The 20,572-nt window shown below is 43.3% G+C and overlaps 1 protein-coding gene and 1 non-coding gene across 2 annotated transcripts; one reads left to right on the forward strand and one right to left on the reverse strand.

The window, feature by feature from the left end:
* The first annotated feature begins 419 nt into the window (after positions 1–419).
* Positions 420–17,627, forward strand: LOC144486914 (putative G-protein coupled receptor 139). The gene is made up of 3 exons (XM_078204938.1): positions 420–561; positions 12,178–12,192; positions 16,717–17,627. Exons 1-3 carry the CDS (start codon positions 420–422, stop codon positions 17,625–17,627), a joined length of 1,068 nt encoding a protein of 355 aa, XP_078061064.1.
* Positions 798–869, reverse strand: trnae-uuc (transfer RNA glutamic acid (anticodon UUC)). Its single transcript has one exon. It is a non-coding gene; the product is annotated as a tRNA-Glu (tRNA).
* Positions 17,628–20,572: the final 2,945 nt, after the last annotated feature.

The following is a 20,572-nucleotide window of genomic DNA, read 5'->3' on the forward strand; positions in this document are numbered from 1 at the left end:
TCATCTTTACAGAAACATTTCCAAATGTTTTCAATTTCAGACTAATTCAGCTTTCAGAAATAATCACGCATTTGCCACAAATCATTAACTGCCGAGTATTTTCAACATTTTCTGATGGTAACGCCATGAATCAGCCAGTGAAAAGAACAAAAGGAATGGTCTGTGATAGAAAGCAAGGGAGGATGATTAAATGAAACAAGGAGTGATGGATAAGGCAACATTTAGCTGGCGATCGTGGAGGCCGGGTGGTCAAGTCGTTCAGAGTCAATCCTTTCACCTCCAAGGCCCAGAATTGATGATAAACTGTCAACTCATCAGAACATTTTACTTCGCGTGCAATTAGTTTCAGGTGGTGAAAGTATCTGAAAGCAAAGGAAGAGAATATCATTTGCTGCAGAAGGTAGAATGACTGTGTGACTATGTCTGTAGCGACCGTGACCTGGAATGAAGCAATGGAGACAGTAATGATGATCAATGAGATACAAATCTCTGATGTTGTTCAGCAGATTTACCACAAGAAGCTACAGAGGACGCAGAGGTTACGAATGATCTGTGAATGTGGTGAGCTACAGTGAAATTTAGTGGAGCAGAATGCATTATTATTCATTTTGACAGGAGGAAGCAGCAAGGGGAATGTAAACATAAATTGCCGGGGACAATTGACGGGATTGTGCAAGTGGGTTTATTATGTTTCTCCAGGTAGTTCAAACTGGCACAATGATCACTCCTGTTTTCGATCAGGAAGCAATTTCAGCCCCTCCTAAATCATGTGCTGGTCGGCAGTTATAAAATCGACATTCCCTGACCGGGAATCGAACCCGGGCCGCGGCGGTGAAAGCGCCAAATCCTAACCACTAGACCACCAGGGAAGATGCAAGCAAGGGGTTTAATCTGACCGATACATTGCAGCGTTTTTTAAATACTCGAGAAAGGTTTGTGGGAAAAAAACTCATGTTTTGTTCGAACAGGAATGACTACTTCAGTCAACAGCAAATTACTGCAGATGCTGGAATTTAAAAGAAAAGCTTAAAATGCTGGGAAATCTCAACTGGCATGACGGCCTCTCTGGAGAGGGAATAGACCCAACATTTCAAATCTGCATGGTCAGTCATCAAAGCTGAAGACAGGAAAATAGGACGAGGTTTATACTTTCAGTGTGGGAGATGCGGGGGGGGGGGGGGGGGGTGCGGGGGCGGGGGGGGGGGGGGGGGTGAGGGTGGGAGCCGTGGGTAAGAGTTGACAAAGTTGTGATAGAAAAAAAAAACTGAATGTAACTCGGGGCGGGAAAAGCAAAATACTGAGGATGCTGGAAACTGAAACAAAAACAGAAAATGCTGGAACATCTCAGCAGGTCTCGCAGCATCTATGGAGAGAGAAAAGAGCCAAAGTTTCGTGTCTGGATGACGGTTCGCCAGAGGTCTGTGGATCCTCAGTTAATGAGGATATTGAAGTTTCAGATGAAGATATGTTTGGAACCTAAGGCAATGAAGGGCCATCATGATCGGGTTGGAAATTGGTGTTGAGTCCTGGGGTTCGTCATAATCTCCTTAAATTATGGAGCAGACTCCATGGGACATGTGAGCCTATCCGAATCCATTAATTCTGTTCCCTGCATCACCATATCTGACAGCGATCATTTTCGCTAAAAGCATTGGTGAGTGTTCTGAGGCATTGAATTCGAGGCAATAGCATTTGTGGGGGAAAGTGGCCAAATGCCACAAATTTCAGGTGTTCAGTTGATTTGCTTTAAACGTCATGAATATTTTTTCTCGAACATGTTATTACGAAACTTTAATGCAGTGGGAAGTATCATTATTCATTTTGACAGGAGGAACACGCAGAGACAATGTAATATCAATTGCTGTGGGCAAAAGATGAGCTTCTGGAGCCAGTCTAGTTGTTCTCCAGTAAACCGGATCTGCTTGCCCTGAGGCCATCTCCGTGTTTATATTGTGCGGTGGTTATCACAGAAGCCAGGTTAATTCTGTAAATATCTGGTCAGAATGATGGGAAGTGTACATGACAGGATTTGAACTTCAGTTAGAAAATCCAAGTCCATCACCTTAATTCCTGGGCCGGGAATCCAGTCTCACTGTTTGTAATCATGTTGTTTATATCATGATGTGGAGATGCCGGCTTTGGACTGAGTGGGTAGAGCAAGAATTCTCACAACAGCAGGTTAAAGTCAAACAGACTTATTTGGAATTACGAGCTTTCGGGGCGCTGCTCCTTCATCAGGTTGTTGAACTCAGTCGTCAGAAATTCAGCCTGTGTGTGCTCTCGAAAGGTGCATCTTGCACACACGCTGCTTTACCCCAACAACTTTTTAAAGTTGGTAATGTCTCTGCTCGTTGTTCATGACGAAATCGGCACCACACACACTCATGGGATTAATTCTGAGCTGTTGGACTGCAGCGGCAAGGACCAAAACGAACCCACGCCCCCATAGAGACTGGAGCCTTAAATCCAGCGCCTTAGACCGCTCGGCCACACTACCACATTGGAATGTATCGCAATCATGTTATTTAATGATAATGTTACTCAAATTCATCAAACGCAATGGAGGTGGGAAAGGCCAACAGGAGACATGAGCCTGCTCCTTCCCTGAATCAGGTCAGCCTGAACTGCGTAACAAACAGAAATCATCTCACGTCAGAAACGCAATGCGCTGCAGTGAAGAGCCGGCATCATTTAAACTGTCCTTAAGCTCGTTGCTTCCCAATTTCCTGCCAGAAATGACAAGAGAACCTCCTGATGAATTTGCTCAGAGTCTGCACTTCAGGGCCCGAGGCGAGATTACGTTCTATATCTTCATCCAGGAAATAACTCACAGTTTTCACAGTTTGGATGAGAGCAATAAATCTTCAATTCCAGACCAGTAATCTAAACAGCAGCGACAGAGACAAACTCTAACAACCAGGCCAGCAGCTTACAGCGTGTTTTAGAATTTAATTTATCCACGCTGCTTCTGGTACTTTAATTTTCACGCCACTTTCGCCACAAACAGCTTTCTCCTGCAAAATGGCGCCCTCTCTTTCAACGCCAGTGATGTGTTCAGCCAATGACAACATATAACAAACACTCCAGTGCAATTATCACTTTCGCTTCCGACGCTTCGAAACCGGACAGAAATATTGCCAAATGCTTTCCAATGCAGAGTGAGGAAAAAGTTTCATAATTCAGTGTCAATATAAACGGTAAAATCTGGCTCACGACCAGACAGATTTTACCTTGCAACAACATCTCAATCGTTAGTACAAAGAACAAAGAACAATACAGCACAGGAACAGGCCCTTCGGCCCTCCAAACCTGCGCCGCTCATGTGCCCAACGAGACCATTTGTTTGTATCCCTCTATTGCCGGTCTGTTCATGTGGCTCTCGAGACAAGTCTTAAACGATCCAAGCATGTCCGCCTCAATCACCTTGCTTGGCAGTGCATTCCACGCCCCCATCACCATCTGTGTAAAATACGTCCCTTCCCCTGACATCTGTGTTGAACCTTGCCCCCCTCACCTTGAACCCGTGACCCCTTGTGTTCGTCACCTCCGACCTGGGAAAAATGCTGCCCACTGTTCACCCTATCTATGCCCTTCATAAAAGTTTTGCACCCTATCACTTTCCTCTTCTTTCTGTGTTTGTTCTTCAACTGTTGCACATGTGAAACTTCCAGCTCTGATATAAACTTGCAAACCTCACTCGGCTGATTCTAGTAGACCTGCTTTCGATCAGAGAGTAAATCAGATCATTATTAATGGTTTGCTGAGAGCAAATAGTCTTCTTTTCCAAAGCGGGAATTGAAACCAGACATCACAGGGAGAGTGCTGAACACAAGCCACTGGACTACCACGGAAACCGGTGAACTGTGTTTTTCAAACTGACTTCACACATGTCCCTTTGCTCATTATTTTCCTCTCAGATCTTTTTTCACTTGTGACACGTTTCCTCTTCAAAATGTCCTGTTTGGATGGAACATTATTGCCTCCTTCAGCCAATGACAACACGGATTCAGTTCTCTGGGTCATGGAATTGACAGTGAGGTGAAATGGTCCCACAAAATGCTAAAGTTTAGAAGGATGAAGAGGGGATCAGATAGAGATATATAAAATTCTAAATGGATTGATAAAGAAAAGGTAGACCAAAAGCTTCTTCTTATGGGGCAATCAAGAACAAGAGGTCACGTGTATAGTTTGAGAGCCCGTGGATTTAAAACTGAGATGGGGAAGAACTACTTCTCGCAAAGGGCGGTGAATTGTTGGAACTCGCTGCCCCATAACGCGGTGGAGCCTGAATCATTGAATGATTTCAAGAAGGGATAGAAATGTTTCTGATATAGAAAAACGCATCAAAGGGGTATAGAGAACAGGTGGGGAGGTAGATTTCAGATCAAAGAGAGATCAACAATGATCTGATTGAATGGCGGAACAGGACCAAAGGGCTGAATTTGCCTACATCTGCTCCCAATTCCTACGTTCCTATGTTTCTTTGCGGAACGATCAATTTTCAAGCCCACCAACCTCATCACTGTGGTTCTGTTGAAATATATGCACAGTACATCCTCTGGTTCCCCTTCACCCACATTGCATGTGAGTCGTGCAAGTAACGTTGTAATCGTCTCATCCTGTGGTGTAATCATTCTGTGATTCTCTGTTTCCCTCATTCATTTTCTCTAGGCTTCCACCCTACCAGATGTTGTTATGTTTCCTCCCTGCTGGATTTCATTTGTTTTGAACTCCCAACATCTCTAAACATTCCCAATGTTAATGAAAGGTCATGGAGGTGAATATTTATCTTTGTTTCCCTATGCACAGACGCTGTCTGACTTCCTGAGTTTTTCCAACGTTGCCACATTTCAGTGCAGATGTCTGATCCGCTTTTAGATGGCAATAGAATATATATTTAGTTGATGCACTTTTGTACCGATAGCTTGTTGGTCTAGGGGTGTTCTCACTTTGGGTGTTAAATCCCCAAGCTTGCAGGAGGTCCCGGGTGCAAATCCTGAACAAGCACTTGTTCTGTAATGGATAAGTCGTGGATTTTGTTAGTTTAATTCCGGTGACATGGCGGAATTGGCTCACAGGGGTTTGATTTGAGAACCTCAGCACACACTGCAATGCTGCTATGAGCACGACACACTCACAGAGAATCCAGGCATTTTCAAAAGGTGACAATGCTTGCGAACATTCACTTAACCAGATTGAAACGTCTGAAAATGGGGTGACAGTTTGACTTCGGACATACTGTGGACGCTGTTTCCCCGCCAGTTTTGAGTATGTAGATCAAAAATGTTCAGGTGAAAGATGTAAGAGGAGTTTGCAATGTTTGGAAGGAGGTGAAGCTAAGAAGTGGAAGATGTAAATGAAGTTATTGATGATAGAGAGGAATGCCTTCTTACCTCAATGATTCTGTCGGTTGATTAATTGTAAACATTGTAATCAGAACAAGCTGGGACACCAGATGGCAAAGCAATATTTGCCTCCACGCATTTTAGAATATTAAGTGCCAGTTCTGATATGTGTCCCTCGCGGTCAGTTGGTGGAGTATGAGACTCTTAATCTCAGGGTCGTGGGTTCGAGCCCCACGCTGTGTTTGCTGCTTTCGTTGGTGAAGTCTTGGCAGTGTCACCGTTCAAACGGAGTCTTTCTCTATCCTGCTTTGCTTTATTAGTCACAAGTAAGGTTAACTTTGCAATTTACGATGAAATTCACCGACCCGCCACGCTCCAGCGCCCACTCGGGTCAGTGCACCTAACCAGCACATCTTTCCGACTGTGGGTGAAAACCCATGCAGCCACGGGAAGAACGTGCATACTTCACACAGAGAGTAACCCAAACAGGAATCTAACTCGGGTCCCTGTCCCTGTGAGGCAGCAGTGCAAACCACCGTCCCACCGTGCCGCCCCACTAATCTCACCGTCACTGCTTTCTGAATTAAAGCTATCCCTGCTTCCCGGGCAGTCGAAGAGTTTAGTCCTTAATTCAGAGAGCAAATGTCTTCTCATTTTGCGCAAGATTTAAAGCAAGACCTGGAAGATTATGTCAGTGGGAACAATAATCATCCTCATTGTCATTCAATCACTCCAGCCTTACATCCTATCACAAGATCATAAATAGGGTTCTCGCCCTCTATTCTCCCTCACTCTGTATTTGCTCGTAAACTATTAAACCTCTAACTTCTTCCAGTTTGAATAAAACGTCAGCGACCCGAACCATTCATTCTGTTTCCCTCACCACAGACGCTGTTTGACCTGCTGTTTCCAATATTTTCTGTTTTGAGGTGGGGTTTGCAGTACCTTCAGTGTCTTTTTTTCTCGTTCAATGTGGATTAGTTTTCTTTGACTGAACTTGACCTGTTTACATCGTCAAAGGGCTGAGGTTTTAAATAATAAGATACAAGGATCTGTCACCCTGTTTGACATGAAATGAAACATAAAGAGAATTAATCATTTCAAAAGATGTTACGAATTCAGGATATATTTTGTTGGGGATCCACCTACTTGTACCATTCACTCACTCATCTGTCCCAATTTAAACAAGAGGTGGGACGGCGAGAGTCCAAACTGCGAAGCGTTACGACATGGAAATGATAGCACTCTGACCTATGACACTCGGCCTTTCTCCCAAAACACACACACACACACACTTGCTCAATAATTGCCAATCTCCAGTCGAATTGTTGTTGTGTGATACCAACTGCTCATTTCTTTCAATAGATGATTTAAAGAGCAGCGAAAGATGAAAAAAAAAACATTGCTGATGCAGGCATCTTTCGCCAGAGACTCAGCAATGTGCAAGTTGCAGTTTTTGCAGAGAATGACTCTCTTGGCGTCATTGCATCAGGCCCAGAGAACGATTGCTCAAGAATACAAAGCGCTGAGAGTCGGGGAAGCGACAGTGGGCTTTGTGTCCACCTGGAGGTGTAATTCACTCTGTTATCTGTCCCAATTTAAACAAAAGTTAGGAGGCGAGAGGCCAGAGTGTGAACCGTCACCCATTGAATCAACAGCACTCTGATGGAAGACTTTTATCCCAAAACACACACACACCAACGCCCTCTTTCTCTCTCACACACACACACATAGACAAAGACACACAGGCGCACAGACACACACACACACACACGCACGTAAACACTTGCTCAATAATTGCCAGACTCCAGTCGAATTGTTATTGTGTGACACCAACTGTTTCTTTTTTTCAACAGAGGAGTTAAAGAGCAGCGAAAAGATGAAAAACACTGATGTTGCAGGCACCTGGCACCAGAGGCTCAGCAATGTGCATTGTAATAGCAGTTGAACTTGCTGACAAATTGTCCTTTCGATTCGTACTTTGTGAGAAATTTAAACAAAATGCCCTTCAGCAAACCAACCATCAGCATTTGCAAATTAAAGCCGAGTTTTGAACTCGGATTGCTGGATTCAGGGTCCAGAGTGCTCACCATTACACCGCGGACCGCAACACACGGCTACAGGCTGAAAATGGTCGTTCAATACCTGTGCCAATTTGAACAGTAGAGTGAAATATCAGCCCCAATGCACAATCCCATCAAAAACCCACAGCAATTCATATTTACTTTACCCTTGCTGGTTCCTCCTGAAAAAAATGAGTAAGCTATCTTCAATATGCTATCTTCAACTGCATTAAATTTCACTGTAGCTCACCACGTTCGAGGAATGTTGGCATCGAAGTGTTATAAACCTGAGTGTGGTAAAAATTCTGAACAACATCAGCTTGTCACAGCTCTGCTTTGGTCATACTGGAAGCTAGTGTGAAAATATGAACAATTTCATATCTTAACAGACTGGAAGGAGTGGGTGACTGTGTTTAATTGGCACTGTGCACATTCCTGTAATCCGTGACTGCGAGATTCAGGAAAATTACATCCTGCTGGTCTCGTGGCTAGTGTTCGGTGCTTTCGGGGTCACAGGCTGGCTTCGATACACTAAGATTTAATGTTTTTGATAAACAAACTGTAATACTTCCTGGTCCAAAGCCGCTCTGCCAGAAACGGTGGAGTGAGGTTTGTAGTTTTGCTTCCGAGTTGGAAATGTCACATGGACAAAAGGTCAAAAAGAAACACAGATAGTGAAGGACAGATATAGGATGAAAAGCGCTGACGATGGAGATGGTGACACTCGGTAAAATCTGGTTGATAATGGGTCAGAATTAACCGTTTGCATTGACACAAATTTCATTCATTTCTGGATAAAAATATCGGGCTAAATGATAAGAAAACTTCTCGCTGAATGAAGCACAAAACTATTTGACTTCGACTGATTGCAAGCAGTTTTCATTCAGAAAGAAGTAACTGTGGGATTAACAAAGCGGGATGGAGAAAGTCTCAGTTTGAGCGGTGAAATTGCCGGAGGAATGGAGAGCTGGAGTTCACCCATAAAAGCAGCAAAGTATAAAAATATTGGGAACCACTCAATGTTGCCCTTGTCCATCATTCCTTGTGTCAGTTAACCCATCCTGTTATGCTCTCTATCACAGACCTTCCCTTTTAATCTCTTTATTGAGTGACTCCCATTTTAAATGCCACAAGACCTCAATCAATGTTTCGCGAAAAGCAAGAATAAATCTGAATCATTTGAAATTAACCCATTTCGAAATGTTTTTGCTCGGTCTTGACCCGGGGATCTGTGCACATGTGAGGCAAACATGGTAACGACTGCACTACAGAAACTTTGCGATGCATGATTTGAAGCAGATCCGGTTTACTTGTGGAGCAACTAAACTCGTTCCACAAGCCCGTCAGTAGCTCACTTTATATTCTCTCTGCTGGTTTCTCTAATCAAAATGAATGGTGACACATTCTACTGCATTCAATTTTAATAATCACATGTTTGATCAAAGTTCGTAACGTTTAAAGTAATTTCAATAAAAATCTGACATTGGGAGAATTTGATCACACTCCTCCACAAATGTCGCTATCCTAAATTTAATGCCTTAAACTTCCGATCAACGACACCAACAGAAGTCATTGCTGTCGGAACTAGTATTGGCAGTGAACAGAATCATTGGAGATGGATTAGATCACATGTCCCATTGAGTCTCCTCCGCCATTAAAATCAACCCCAGCTCAACAACCGCCTCATTTCAGGAGTCAATTCAATTAAACTTGATTCCACCCAGACAGGGAGAGAATAGGAGGAACAAAAACAAAAGAGGGAAATGAATAGTTAGACTGAGAGAGGGAAGGACTGAGGCAGATCTATCGACAGAAAGAAAGAAAAAGCCAGAGTGGGTAGATACCGAATGGAACAGGTACACTTCACTATTGAAGTGGTGAGATTCTTTCCACTTAGAAAGGAAACCAGAACTAGAGGGCACAGCCTCAAAATAAAGGGGGTTCAGTTTCGGATAGAGTTGGGGAGGAACTTCTTCTCTCAGAGGGTGGTGAATCTCTGGAATTCTCTGCCCACTGAAGTGGTGGGGGTACCTCGTTGAATATTTTTACGTTACGGATAGATGGATTTCTGATCGGTAAGGGAATTAAGGGTTATGGGGAGCAGGCGGGTAAGTGGAACTGATTCACTTCAGATCAGCCATGATCTTATTGAATGGCGGGGCAGGCTCGAGGCGCTAGATGGCCTACTCCTGCTCCTATTTCTTATGTTCTGATGTATATGGCTCCCTCATGCCAAAAATAAACTATTTTTCCGAAACGATATAGATGAGAAGGTGGGCGGATGATAAGTAAGTTTAAGAGTGACAGAAAAAAATGCTGGTGTGGCTATTAGCGAACATTTTCTAGATTGCAGGAAGATAGAGATGACAGATTCTGTTGGGGAGATATCAAATTGTAAAATGGATTGATGAGATAAATGTAGAGCAATTGCTTTCTCTTCTGCGGCAATCCAGAAAAAGAGGTCACATATATAGGTTGAGAGGTTGTCGATTAAAATCTGAGCTCAGGAGGAACTACCTCTCGCAAACGGTGATGGATTTGTGGAACTCGTTGTCCCACAGCACGGTGGAGTCTGAATCGTTGAATGGTTTCGAGAGTGAGACAGATACATTTCCAGTATCAAAAGAGAAAGAGGGATATTGGGAGCATTTGGGATGATGCATTTGAGACCAAGAATCGATCAACAATGATCTGATTGCATGGGGGAGCATGATAGCAGGGCTGAATTTACCGACATTTGCGCATAATTCCTATGTTCCTATCTTTCTGTGAGTTGCTCAGATGCGGCCGATCAGGGGCATAGCCCTGTGAAGTGTTGAATGACACACTTAGGAAGGAGGAAAATGACAAGGGAGAATGCAATGGATGGAAGGACAAAATGAAGTTCAGAGGAGCAGAATTATCTTAGGATGTTTGTCCACTGATCCTTGAAAGCGGCAGAACAGAGTAATATGATAGTTAAGAAGGCATACAGAACTTCACTATCCCTCGTGGTATAGATTACTTGAGCAGGGAGTTTATGTTGGAACTGTATGAAACTTTGGATAGGCAAAAGCTGGAAGTACTGGATGCAGTTCTTGTCGCCCAATTATAGGAAGCATGTGATTTCATTGGCGAGGCTGAAGAGAATATTCACAAGGATGGCGCCTGAGATGAATAATTTTAGATATGGAGAGATGCTGGATAGGATTAATATATTTAGAACAGAGGAGAAAGGAAGGGTACCTGATTGGATTGGATAAGGTTAAGAGGTTTACGGACAGGATGGGGAGGACATCGTTGAAGGATGAGTAGCAAAGGGGCATAATTTTCAGGTGAGGAGCAGGAGGTTTAGAGGGCTTTTAAGGAAACATTTTTCACAGAGAGAGTTAGAAGTCTGGACTGCACTGCCTGGGAGGATTGTAGAGGTGGGAATCCAACAAAGTTTTTTTTGATGAGCACATGAAATGCCACAGCATTCAAGACTATGGGCCAAATGCTGTAAAGGGGGATTAGTTTACATTTAGTGTATTTTTGTTGGTGCGGAATCGATGTGCCGAAGGGTCTCTTCTGCACTGCATGATATTATGACTCTACGTTATGGAGCCTGCGGTCATAGTTATAGAAGGATCGACTAGTTTGAGGTTCCTTTGATTTTCATGTCATTTGTACAAGTTTCATGTCGATAGGCCTCCTTTTGTTTTTATACCGCTATTCAATTCCAGAACATTGATATAGATGGAATTGTTACTGTCCTAATTAGGATATAGGTGAGCAATAAAAATCGTTATTGTTTAATTGAAGGTCCATTTAAGCGGTAAGCCATCAGGTCACCTTTGTTAAAAGATATACATTTTAATTTAAAATCGCACATTTGTAATTGTGTTCAATCTATGATATTAACAACGAAGCTAAAAACAGACCATATCAAAGTGCTTGCTCATAGGCTACAATCCGCCATTGTAATTGTTTAATTAACGGTGTTTGTTCAGTGAGTGCAAGCAACATTATTGGTAATATAACCTAATTGTGTCTACGGGGGATAACATGAGGTATAATAGAATGTTCTTTGAAAGTCGAGCAGAGCACAAATCATTCTCAGAAAGACATCGCCGCCCCTCACAGAAGATGCATGCTCCACCTACTGGACTACCATATGCTATTTACTACACTACACTTGCTGTCATTGCAGTCCCAGGTAATGCTTCAAAATAAGTTATTCGTTGTCTAATTGAATGCGTCTCAAGGATACCATGAAACAAAAGGGTTGAAGTTATCCGACGTTTGAATACCAGGAGCAATATACTCATTTTCTTCCATGTCACCTCACGAAGGATAGACTTTTCATTCAAAAATGGTGCAATGTCGATTTGCTATAACGATACCAAGTCTTCGAGAGTGAATTCTCAGGAACGGTTTCATAAATCTCATATGTTGTACATTCCGTATATAAGATTAAATAACTAGTTAGCCGCTTTGATTAAAATTAGTAAAGGGGTTCAAAGATCTGTGGGCAACAAACATATTTTTCTGGTCGGGATGCGCAAGGCAAGGGGCAGAAGTGGTGAAATAACTCAGGATATGGTTTTCTAAATCCTCGACGAACCAGATTTGACTTAATAAAGCAGTGATCAAAGTACTGGACATGGGAATATCTATCGGTGTAGAATTTGCTTTGACAAAGAAGTTTGACAAAGGGCCTTCTGAACTCGAAACGTCAGCTTTTTTCTCTCCGACAGATGCTGCCAGACCTGCTGAAATTTTCCAGCATTTTCTCTTTCTGATTTCAGATTCCAGCATCCGCAGTAATGTGCTTTTAATATCTATCGGTGTCATTTGTAACAGAGTTCACAAAACATTTGATTAGAGACTCCACAGGGCCACGTTACTTCACGGTGAAGATACTGGAATAGAAATAAACGCATATAAATATATGGGACTAAATATCAATGTCAAAAGAGTTCTGGACTTACTGGATGTGGAGAGGCTGTTTCCACCAGTGAAAATATCGTACACTAAAGGGAACAGTATGAAAGTAACTCGTGAAATCAGCAAAATTCATTTAAGGACATGGGTTGTACGCTGCGAGTGGCGAGTGTTTGTGATACACTGCATGAGATTGTGGTTGAGAGAGATCCTTTTGAACAATTCAGAAACTAACTGCATATTTATCTGGATGGATGAACGTGGAATGTTAGGAGGATAGGACGGTGGATGACCTTCGGTGAGACGTGCATTCAGAGAAACGATGCAATCACAATTGCTCAAATGGCACCGTGCTGATCTGTAATAATTGTCCCATTCTGTGAAATTGGCTAAGCTACATAACAGAATGCAAAGATAAGAGAAACCATTCGAACTCACAGGATATGACTGGTCGTTTCTTGCTAGGATTCTGTTGGCACTTCAATGATTAATCCGAACTATAATTGGCTGAGAAGATGCGATGTAAAAGGTCACACATCAAAATGTCCCGATAAACTTAAGTTACATCCTAATCAGTGTAGATGGAAAAATAAAATTCGAAAGATTATTGAACAGTTAAATTAAGTGGGCTAAACTGTGAAAAATGCTCATCATGGTAGACAGGTATGATATCATCCATGTTGTGCCGATTTACGATATAATAAATGTTTCTCTATGTTTTAATTCCAATTATTGCTATATCATCTGTGCTTTCTGTTCAAGTTTCTAATCTTTCAGTGCATGGAATATTCGAATTGTCGCAGCATAGACGTTTGCTCGGCAAGATCAGTTCAGTTTCTCCAGTTTCCCCCTTCGTTTCCCTGTCACCACACACGTTTCCTATTCAGATGATAAGTCAATGCCCTCTTGAATGTCGCTACGAATACTATCACAACCTCATTCTCATGCAGCAAATTTGCATGCGCCAAAAGTTTGTCCTGACGTCACTTTTTCTTCCCTTATATATAACATTAAATCAATCCCCTCTTCGGTTTAATCCTTCCTCTGAGGTTTTGATTTGATTTGATTTATTATTGTCCCCTGTACTAACATACAGTGAAAAGTATTGCTTCTTGCGTGCTATACAGACAAAACATATCGTTCATAGAGAAGGAAACGAGAGAGTACAAAATGTAGTGTTGCAGTCATGGCTATGGTGTAGACAAATATCAACTTCATGCAAGGTAAGTCCATTCAACAATCTGAGAGCAGCAGGGAAGAAGCTGTTTTTGAGTCGGTTGGTACGTGACCTCACACTTTTGTATCTATCTCCTGAAGGAAGAAGGTGGAAGAGAAAATGTCCGAGGTGCATGGGGTCCTTAATTATGCTGGTTGCCTTGCCGGGGCAGTGGGAAGTGTAGACAGAGTCAATGGATGGGAGGCTGGTTTGCGTGATGGATTGGGCTACATTTACAAACTTTTGCAGTTCCTTGCAATCTTGGGGAGAGCAGGAGCCATACCAAGCTGTGATACAACCAGAAATAATGCTTTCTATGGTGCATCTGCAAAAATTGGTGAGAGTCATAGCTGACATGCCATATTTCATTCGTCTTCTGAGAAATTTGGTGGGCTTTCTCAACTCCAGTTCCGTCCATTGGGGGGCGGGGGGGGGGCGGTTAACAGGACAGATTGTTTGTGATCTGGAGAACTAAAAACTTGAAGCTCTCGACCCTTTCTACTTCGGCACCATTGATGTAGACAGGGGCATGTTCTCCTTTACGATTCCTGATGTTGATGGCAATCTCCTTCGTTTTGTTGACAGTGAGAGAGAGATTATTTTTGCCGCACCAGTTCACCAGATTCCTGTACTCGTCATTGTTTGAGATCCGACCCACTAGGTGGTGTTATCAGCAAAATTGAAAATCGACATGGAGCGGAATTTGGCCACACAGTCATAGGTGTATAAGGATTATAGTAGGGGGCTGTGAACACAGTCTTGTGGGGCACGGGGGTTGAGGATTATCGTGGAGGAGGTGTTGTTGAATTAACTTACTGATTGTGGACTATGAGTGAGGAAGTTCAGGATCCAGTCGCAGAGGGAGGTGCCGAGGCACAGGCCACGGAGTTTGGAGATGAGTTTCGTGGGAATCATAGTGTTGAAGGCTGAGCTGTAGTCAATAAATAGGAATCTGGCATAGGTGTCCTTATTATCTAGGTGTTCTAAGGTTGAGTGCAGGGCCAGGGAAACGGCGTCTGCTGTGGATCTGTTGCGGTGGTAGTCAAATTGTGGTAGATCCAGGTCGTGCGGGAGGCTGGAATTGATTCATGCCATGACTAACCTTTCGAAGAACTTCATGATGATATTTGTCAGAGCCACTGGCTGATAGTCATTAAAGCACGCTGCTTGGTTTTTCTTCGGTACCGGGATGATGGTCGTCTTATTGAAGTAGATAGGGATCTCAGATTGTTGTAAAGAGAGGTTGAAGATGTCTGTGAATACGCCCGCCAGCTGATCCTCGCAGGTTCTGAATGCTCGTCCGGGTACCCCATCTGGGCCAGTCCCTTTCAGTGGGTTAACCTTCAAGAAAGCTGCTCTGACATCTGCAATGGTGACCCCAGATATAGGTTCATCCTGTGCTTCCAGGGTAGAGGCCATGTGCTGGCTGACCTCTTGCTCAAAACCGGCATAGGATGTATTGAGATCATCAGGGAGAGGTGCGTTGGAGCCGGCGATTGAACATGCCTTCATCTTGTAGCCTGTTATGTCTTGCAGACAAGCGGGGCTCCGTGTGGCTAGCCTAGGACTCTAGCTTGGTCCGGTACTGTCTTTTGGCATCTTTGATGGATCTCTTTAGATCGTATCTGGCTTTCTTGTATAGGTCAGTGTCGCTTGACTTGAATGCCTCAGACCTGGACTTCAGCAAGCAGTGGATATCCCTGTTAATCCATTGTTTCCGGTTGGAAACACACGATTTGCTTCGTTGGCACATTGCCTTCTACACACTTATTAATGATGTCAGTTCCTGTCGTGGCGTACTCTTTCAGGCTGGTTACAGAGTTTTTAAATACTAACCTCAGACTAACATTGCACGACTTTCTTTGATGGATTCTCCCGCTTCAGTTCTTGCTAGTAAGCCGAAGCAAGAGTACTGTCCTGTGGTTTGATTGGCAAAAGTCTGGGCAACGATAGAGCATGTTTGATATTTGTGCAGCAGTGGTTTAGGATGTTTGGGCCTGTGTTGGAATAGGAAACGTGTTGGTGGTATCTTGGTAGTATGCTCTTGAGTTTGGCCTGATTGAAGTCCACAGCAACGATGAACAAAGCCTCGTCTCAAGGCTAATCGTAGTGATGTATATTTCGTCTGGCGTAATCTTCACGTGTGCATTGGGTGGAAGGTGAACTACCATCAGGATAACGGCGGTGAACTCCCGCGGAAGGGAGTAGGGGTGGCATTTTAGCATGAGATATTCCAGGTCTGGGGAGCAGAAAGTTGCTGTGTCGCTACGCCTAGGCACCACAAGGTGTTGATAAAGAAGCAGGCCCACCACCCCTAGCCATGGCTAAGGCCGCTGTACGGTCTATTCGATGGATTGAGAAGCCCACTGGTTTTAGGGCACTGTCCGGTGAAGCAAGAGTCTCTGTGAAACAGAGTACACAGCAATCCCTCAGTTCCCTTTGGAAAGTGAGTCTCGTTCTAAGTTCGTCTAGCTTGTTTTCCAGAGACTGGAGATTTGTAAGGAATAAGCTGGGGGTGGGGGCCTTGGGGCCGCGTTGTTTCACTCTCACTTACACTTTTTCCACGCTTCCTGGAGTGTCTGCCTTTTTCGAGCCTGGGAGACGGTGAGAATGTTTTGCGGTTTTAAGGGTATGGTTTTGTCCAATGAGGTTCTTCACTCTGGTCGGTGTGCGGATGGAGGATTTGTTGCCTTGCTTGCCGTTCCTGTGTCGTGAGCAGTTTTCTCCCGATCGTCTCTCCGAAGAACCCGAATGAATTTTTGACATTTGACAAATATTTCGACACGTTTCTCCAATCAACCCTCGTAAGCGAATTACTCCATTCATGGAAACATCAACACCAATATTTTCCATACCCGTTGAAATGTCATCAGACTCCACTAATTGGTTGATTTCGGAAATAGAAACTTTATTAATTCATTACCGTGCACGGTAAAATGTAATGGTAATTGAGAAGTCAATGCTTGATAAACAGATAATCCATTTTGATGATTAAGAATATACTTCTTCCATCCGTGATGTCTGCCTCCATCTAACGTCCATCTTCATATTATTAAATCAGCTGTTGTTTCTTCAGACCCAGAAAATCGCTTCAGATGCAGAAAATAAGAGTCCATGCATTTTGGTCAATGTGATGATATTATTGTGGTTTTTGCATGTAAGTTAATTCTCCTTCTGTTTAATGCAGCTAATTTAGTGGCGATTGTGATCCTGTCAAGAGGAAAGTGTGGTCTTTCGAGATGTATCACTCGATACCTTATCTCCATGAATGTGACAGATCTACTGGTCATTATCACCGCTGTGATATTAAATCGTATCAGTGCCATTTATTTTCCAGGCAGCTTCTTGTCCATCACCCCGCTGTGTAGTGTGAGCACAGTCGTAACTTACGCAGCCAGAGTGAGTGCTGTCTGGTTAACAGTCACGTTTACCTTTGATCGCTTTGTGGCAATATGCTGCCAGAAATTGAAAATAAAATACTGCACCGAGAAAACTGCGGCTGTTGTGATAGGAACAGTCTGTGCCCTGGGCTTTTTAACCAATATCCCCTGGTACTTTATTCACGAGCCTATTTACATGGTTGACAATGTGCCCTGGTATTGCAAACTGAAGGATATCCGGTATACTTCACTGCTATGGACAGCATATGACTGGTTTGATTGTATATTGACCCCGTGTGCTCCGTTCCTTCTAATTCTCCTGTTCAACGCTCTGACAGTCAGACATATTCTAGCAGCCAGTAGAGCCAGGAGGAGACTTCGTACAGACAATGACGGAAAGAATCAGACTGACCCTGAGATGGAGAGCCGGAGAAAGTCCATCATTTTACTCTTCACAATCTCTGGCAGTTTCATCCTGTTGTGGATGACATATGTTATACAGTTCTTGAATGTGCGAATCACAAACGATTATAACATTAAAAGCTTCAGTGATCCCAAATTCATTCTCCAGGAATCTGGGAACATGCTGCAGCTTCTTAGTTCCTGCACCAACACCTTTATTTACGCAGCCATCCAGAAGAAATTCAGAGAAGAATTGAAAAATGCTCTCCAATGTCCACTGAACCGAATTAGTAAACTAACTATTCCGAGAAAATAATGCAGTCCAATAGTTATAATTCTTTACTAAAATTAGTCAATTGTTTCACCCCTTAACAGCACAGGCTTGAAAATAAAAATGGATACTCTCCAATTCATGTCAATGTCTGAGAATTATTATCTCTAATGTAATCACAACCTTTCAAAGTTCATCAGGTGATCGCAAGTTTCTTGATGTGGAGATGTTGTCGTTGGACTGGGGTGGGCACAGTAAGAACTCTCACAACAACAGCTTAAAGTCCAACAGATCTTTTGTTTGCACGAGGTTTCGGAGCTCTGATCCTTCAACAGGTGAGAGGCTGATGAAGGAGCAGTGCTCCGAAAGCTCGTGCTACCAAATAATCATGTTCTACGTTAACCTGGTGTTGTGAGAATTCTTACTGTGCCCACAAGTTTCTTTTTTATAACATAGATATAAGGACCCCAAGTCTCTAACAAGTGTCCTTCTTGTATTAATGAGGCTAGCCTTCCACGTTGAAGACTATTCGTCCTTTACTTTAGTTCCAACTATCCCAATTTTCTGATGGGTCTCTTCCTTGTACCCATGTTACAAACATCCCAATATAATGACAGCTGTCCTTAATGTGACCATGAATTAAGTAGTATCATTTGCTGGCAGATCAGTTTCAATTTTACCGTCACTGTCCAGGAATTTCAGCTTTGAGTTCTCCCGCTAATAACATTATAGCGTCAACTCCACTTCTGTTCTACTTCATCAATCAAGTGTCCTGCGACCATGCAAAGTTTGTGGTTATCTTTCTTTCCACGAGCGACCTCGTAACTCTTACTGAATGTCGATTGCTTGTGATTACTGTGATACTCGGTTGTCTATGTCACAATTGGTCCCTGGGATGAGAGTTTTCTCCTGGGATTGGAGGCTGTGTAAATTGGGCTGAAATTCCCTGGAGTTAATAAAAATGAGAGGCGATCTCACTGAAACCAGCAGTATTCTCAGGTATTGTTTCCACTGGTCGGGAAATCTAAAAGACTGGGGTCCAATCTCAGGATGAGGACCCCCTCGGAGGACTGACACACAACCACATTCAGCCAGCGTTCTTATTTGATTGGATTTCTTAACATTAACAGCATATTTGAAATAAACATATTATTGCATGTAATATGTATGAATGAATATTCATTAGCTAAATAATGTTGGTAAGACCAGATATCAGTCGAGCCGGTAACACTTGAGAAACATTTTTATTGTTGCCCAAGGACCCAAGCGAAACTGTGCGACAATCAACGGTAATTGTTTTTAAAAAGTGAAACGCCTTGTGTGGATGGTTTTGAACGACCACTTTTTCGGTGAACAGCCAAACGCACTGACAAATTAGGCCACAGAGAATAACATAACTCGAACCCACCCTATATCAGCGTATCAGCGGGTGCTGTTTATATCCAACGCCTATTCTCTTCTCGTAAAACATAATCCAGAACTCCCGCATGACCACACAAAATCTAAATAAGCTCCTTTGCCTATTGCACCACCACAATTTTGCTGTGGTGTCGTGGTTATTCCCCTTCTCCTAATATGGAAAAAAAGACCATTTGATCGGGCAGATAGGGACAAACTCTTTCCACTGACTGAAGTCAATAACCGAAGATTGGGATTGAAGATCGTTAAAGAAAGACTGACTTCCATTTACATAGCGCTTTTCCCAATCATTGTACGTCACAACGCGCTTTCCAGGCAACGAAAGGAACGAAAACGTGGGAAAAAAGTGGCAATAAATGAATGAATGGGTCATGCGGATTTGAAACATAGAACATCGAACATTACAGCGCAGTACAGGCCCTTCGGCCCTCGATGTTGCGCCGACCAGTGGTACCAATCTAAAGCCCCTCTAATCTACACTATTCCAATATCATCCATATGTTTATCCAATAACCACTTGAACGCTCTCAAAGTTGACGAGTCCACCACTGCTGCAGGCAGGGCATTCCACGCCCTTACTACTGTCTGAGTAAAGAACCTACCTCTAACATCTGTCCTATATCTCTCACCCCTCAATTTAAAGCTATGTCCCCTCGTGCTAGCGAACACCATCCGAGGAAAAAGGCTCTCACTATCCACCCTATCTAATCCTTTGATCATCTTGTATGCCTCTATTAAGTCACCTCTTAACCTTCTTCTCTCTAACGAAAACAACCTCAAGCCCCTCAGCCTTTCCGCATACGATCTTCCCACCATACCAGGCAACATCCTGGTAAATCTCTTCTGCACCCTTTCCAACACTTCCACATCTTTCCTATAATACGGCGATCAGAACTGTATGCAATACTCCAAAAGCGGCCGCACCAAAGTTTTGTACAGTTGCAGCATGCGCTCCTGGCTCCGAAACTCAATTCCTCTACCAATAAAAGCTAACACACCGTACGCCTTCTTAACAACCCTATCAACCTGGGTGCCAACTTTCAGGGATCTATGCACGTGGACACCCAGCTCCCTCTGTTCATCCACACTACCAAGTATGTTACCATTACCATTACCAAACGGGGATCGCTTGATCGTCAGTCAGATGTTCGACCACTGAGCTCTTAGTTAAGAGTCTAAGGCTCCTCAGTTAGCAGTCTGCGCTTAGGTCCGTCATGTTCTTGGTCCACCGTGGAGGAAGCTCGAGGGGATAGTTTCTATCCCGCATTCTCTCACAATTACTGGTTTCTCTATGGAGTCGGAGAGTTTAGTGTTTCATTCACCGAGAAGTTTTCTTATCATTTGGCTGAGACTTGAATCCACATCTAGGTGATATTTAAGGAAGAACAAGGTGATATTTAAGGAAGAACAAAGAAAACTAGAGGACAGGAACAGTCTCTTCGGCCTTTCAAGCCTACCAACAATGCTGCCCGTCTGAACTAAAGCCCCCTGCCCTTCTGGGGAACATATCCCTCTATTCCCATGCTATTCATGTGTTTGTCAAGGCATCCCTTAAAAGTCACTAGCGTATC

Source organism: Mustelus asterias, unplaced genomic scaffold (genome assembly GCF_964213995.1).
Source record: "Mustelus asterias unplaced genomic scaffold, sMusAst1.hap1.1 HAP1_SCAFFOLD_517, whole genome shotgun sequence".
Taxonomy (NCBI): domain Eukaryota; kingdom Metazoa; phylum Chordata; class Chondrichthyes; order Carcharhiniformes; family Triakidae; genus Mustelus; species Mustelus asterias.

Excerpts from the sequence above, each read along its gene's own strand:
- LOC144486914 (XM_078204938.1), top strand. The coding sequence starts at position 420 with ATGTCTGTAGCGACCGTGACCTGGAATGAAGCAATGGAGACAGTAATG.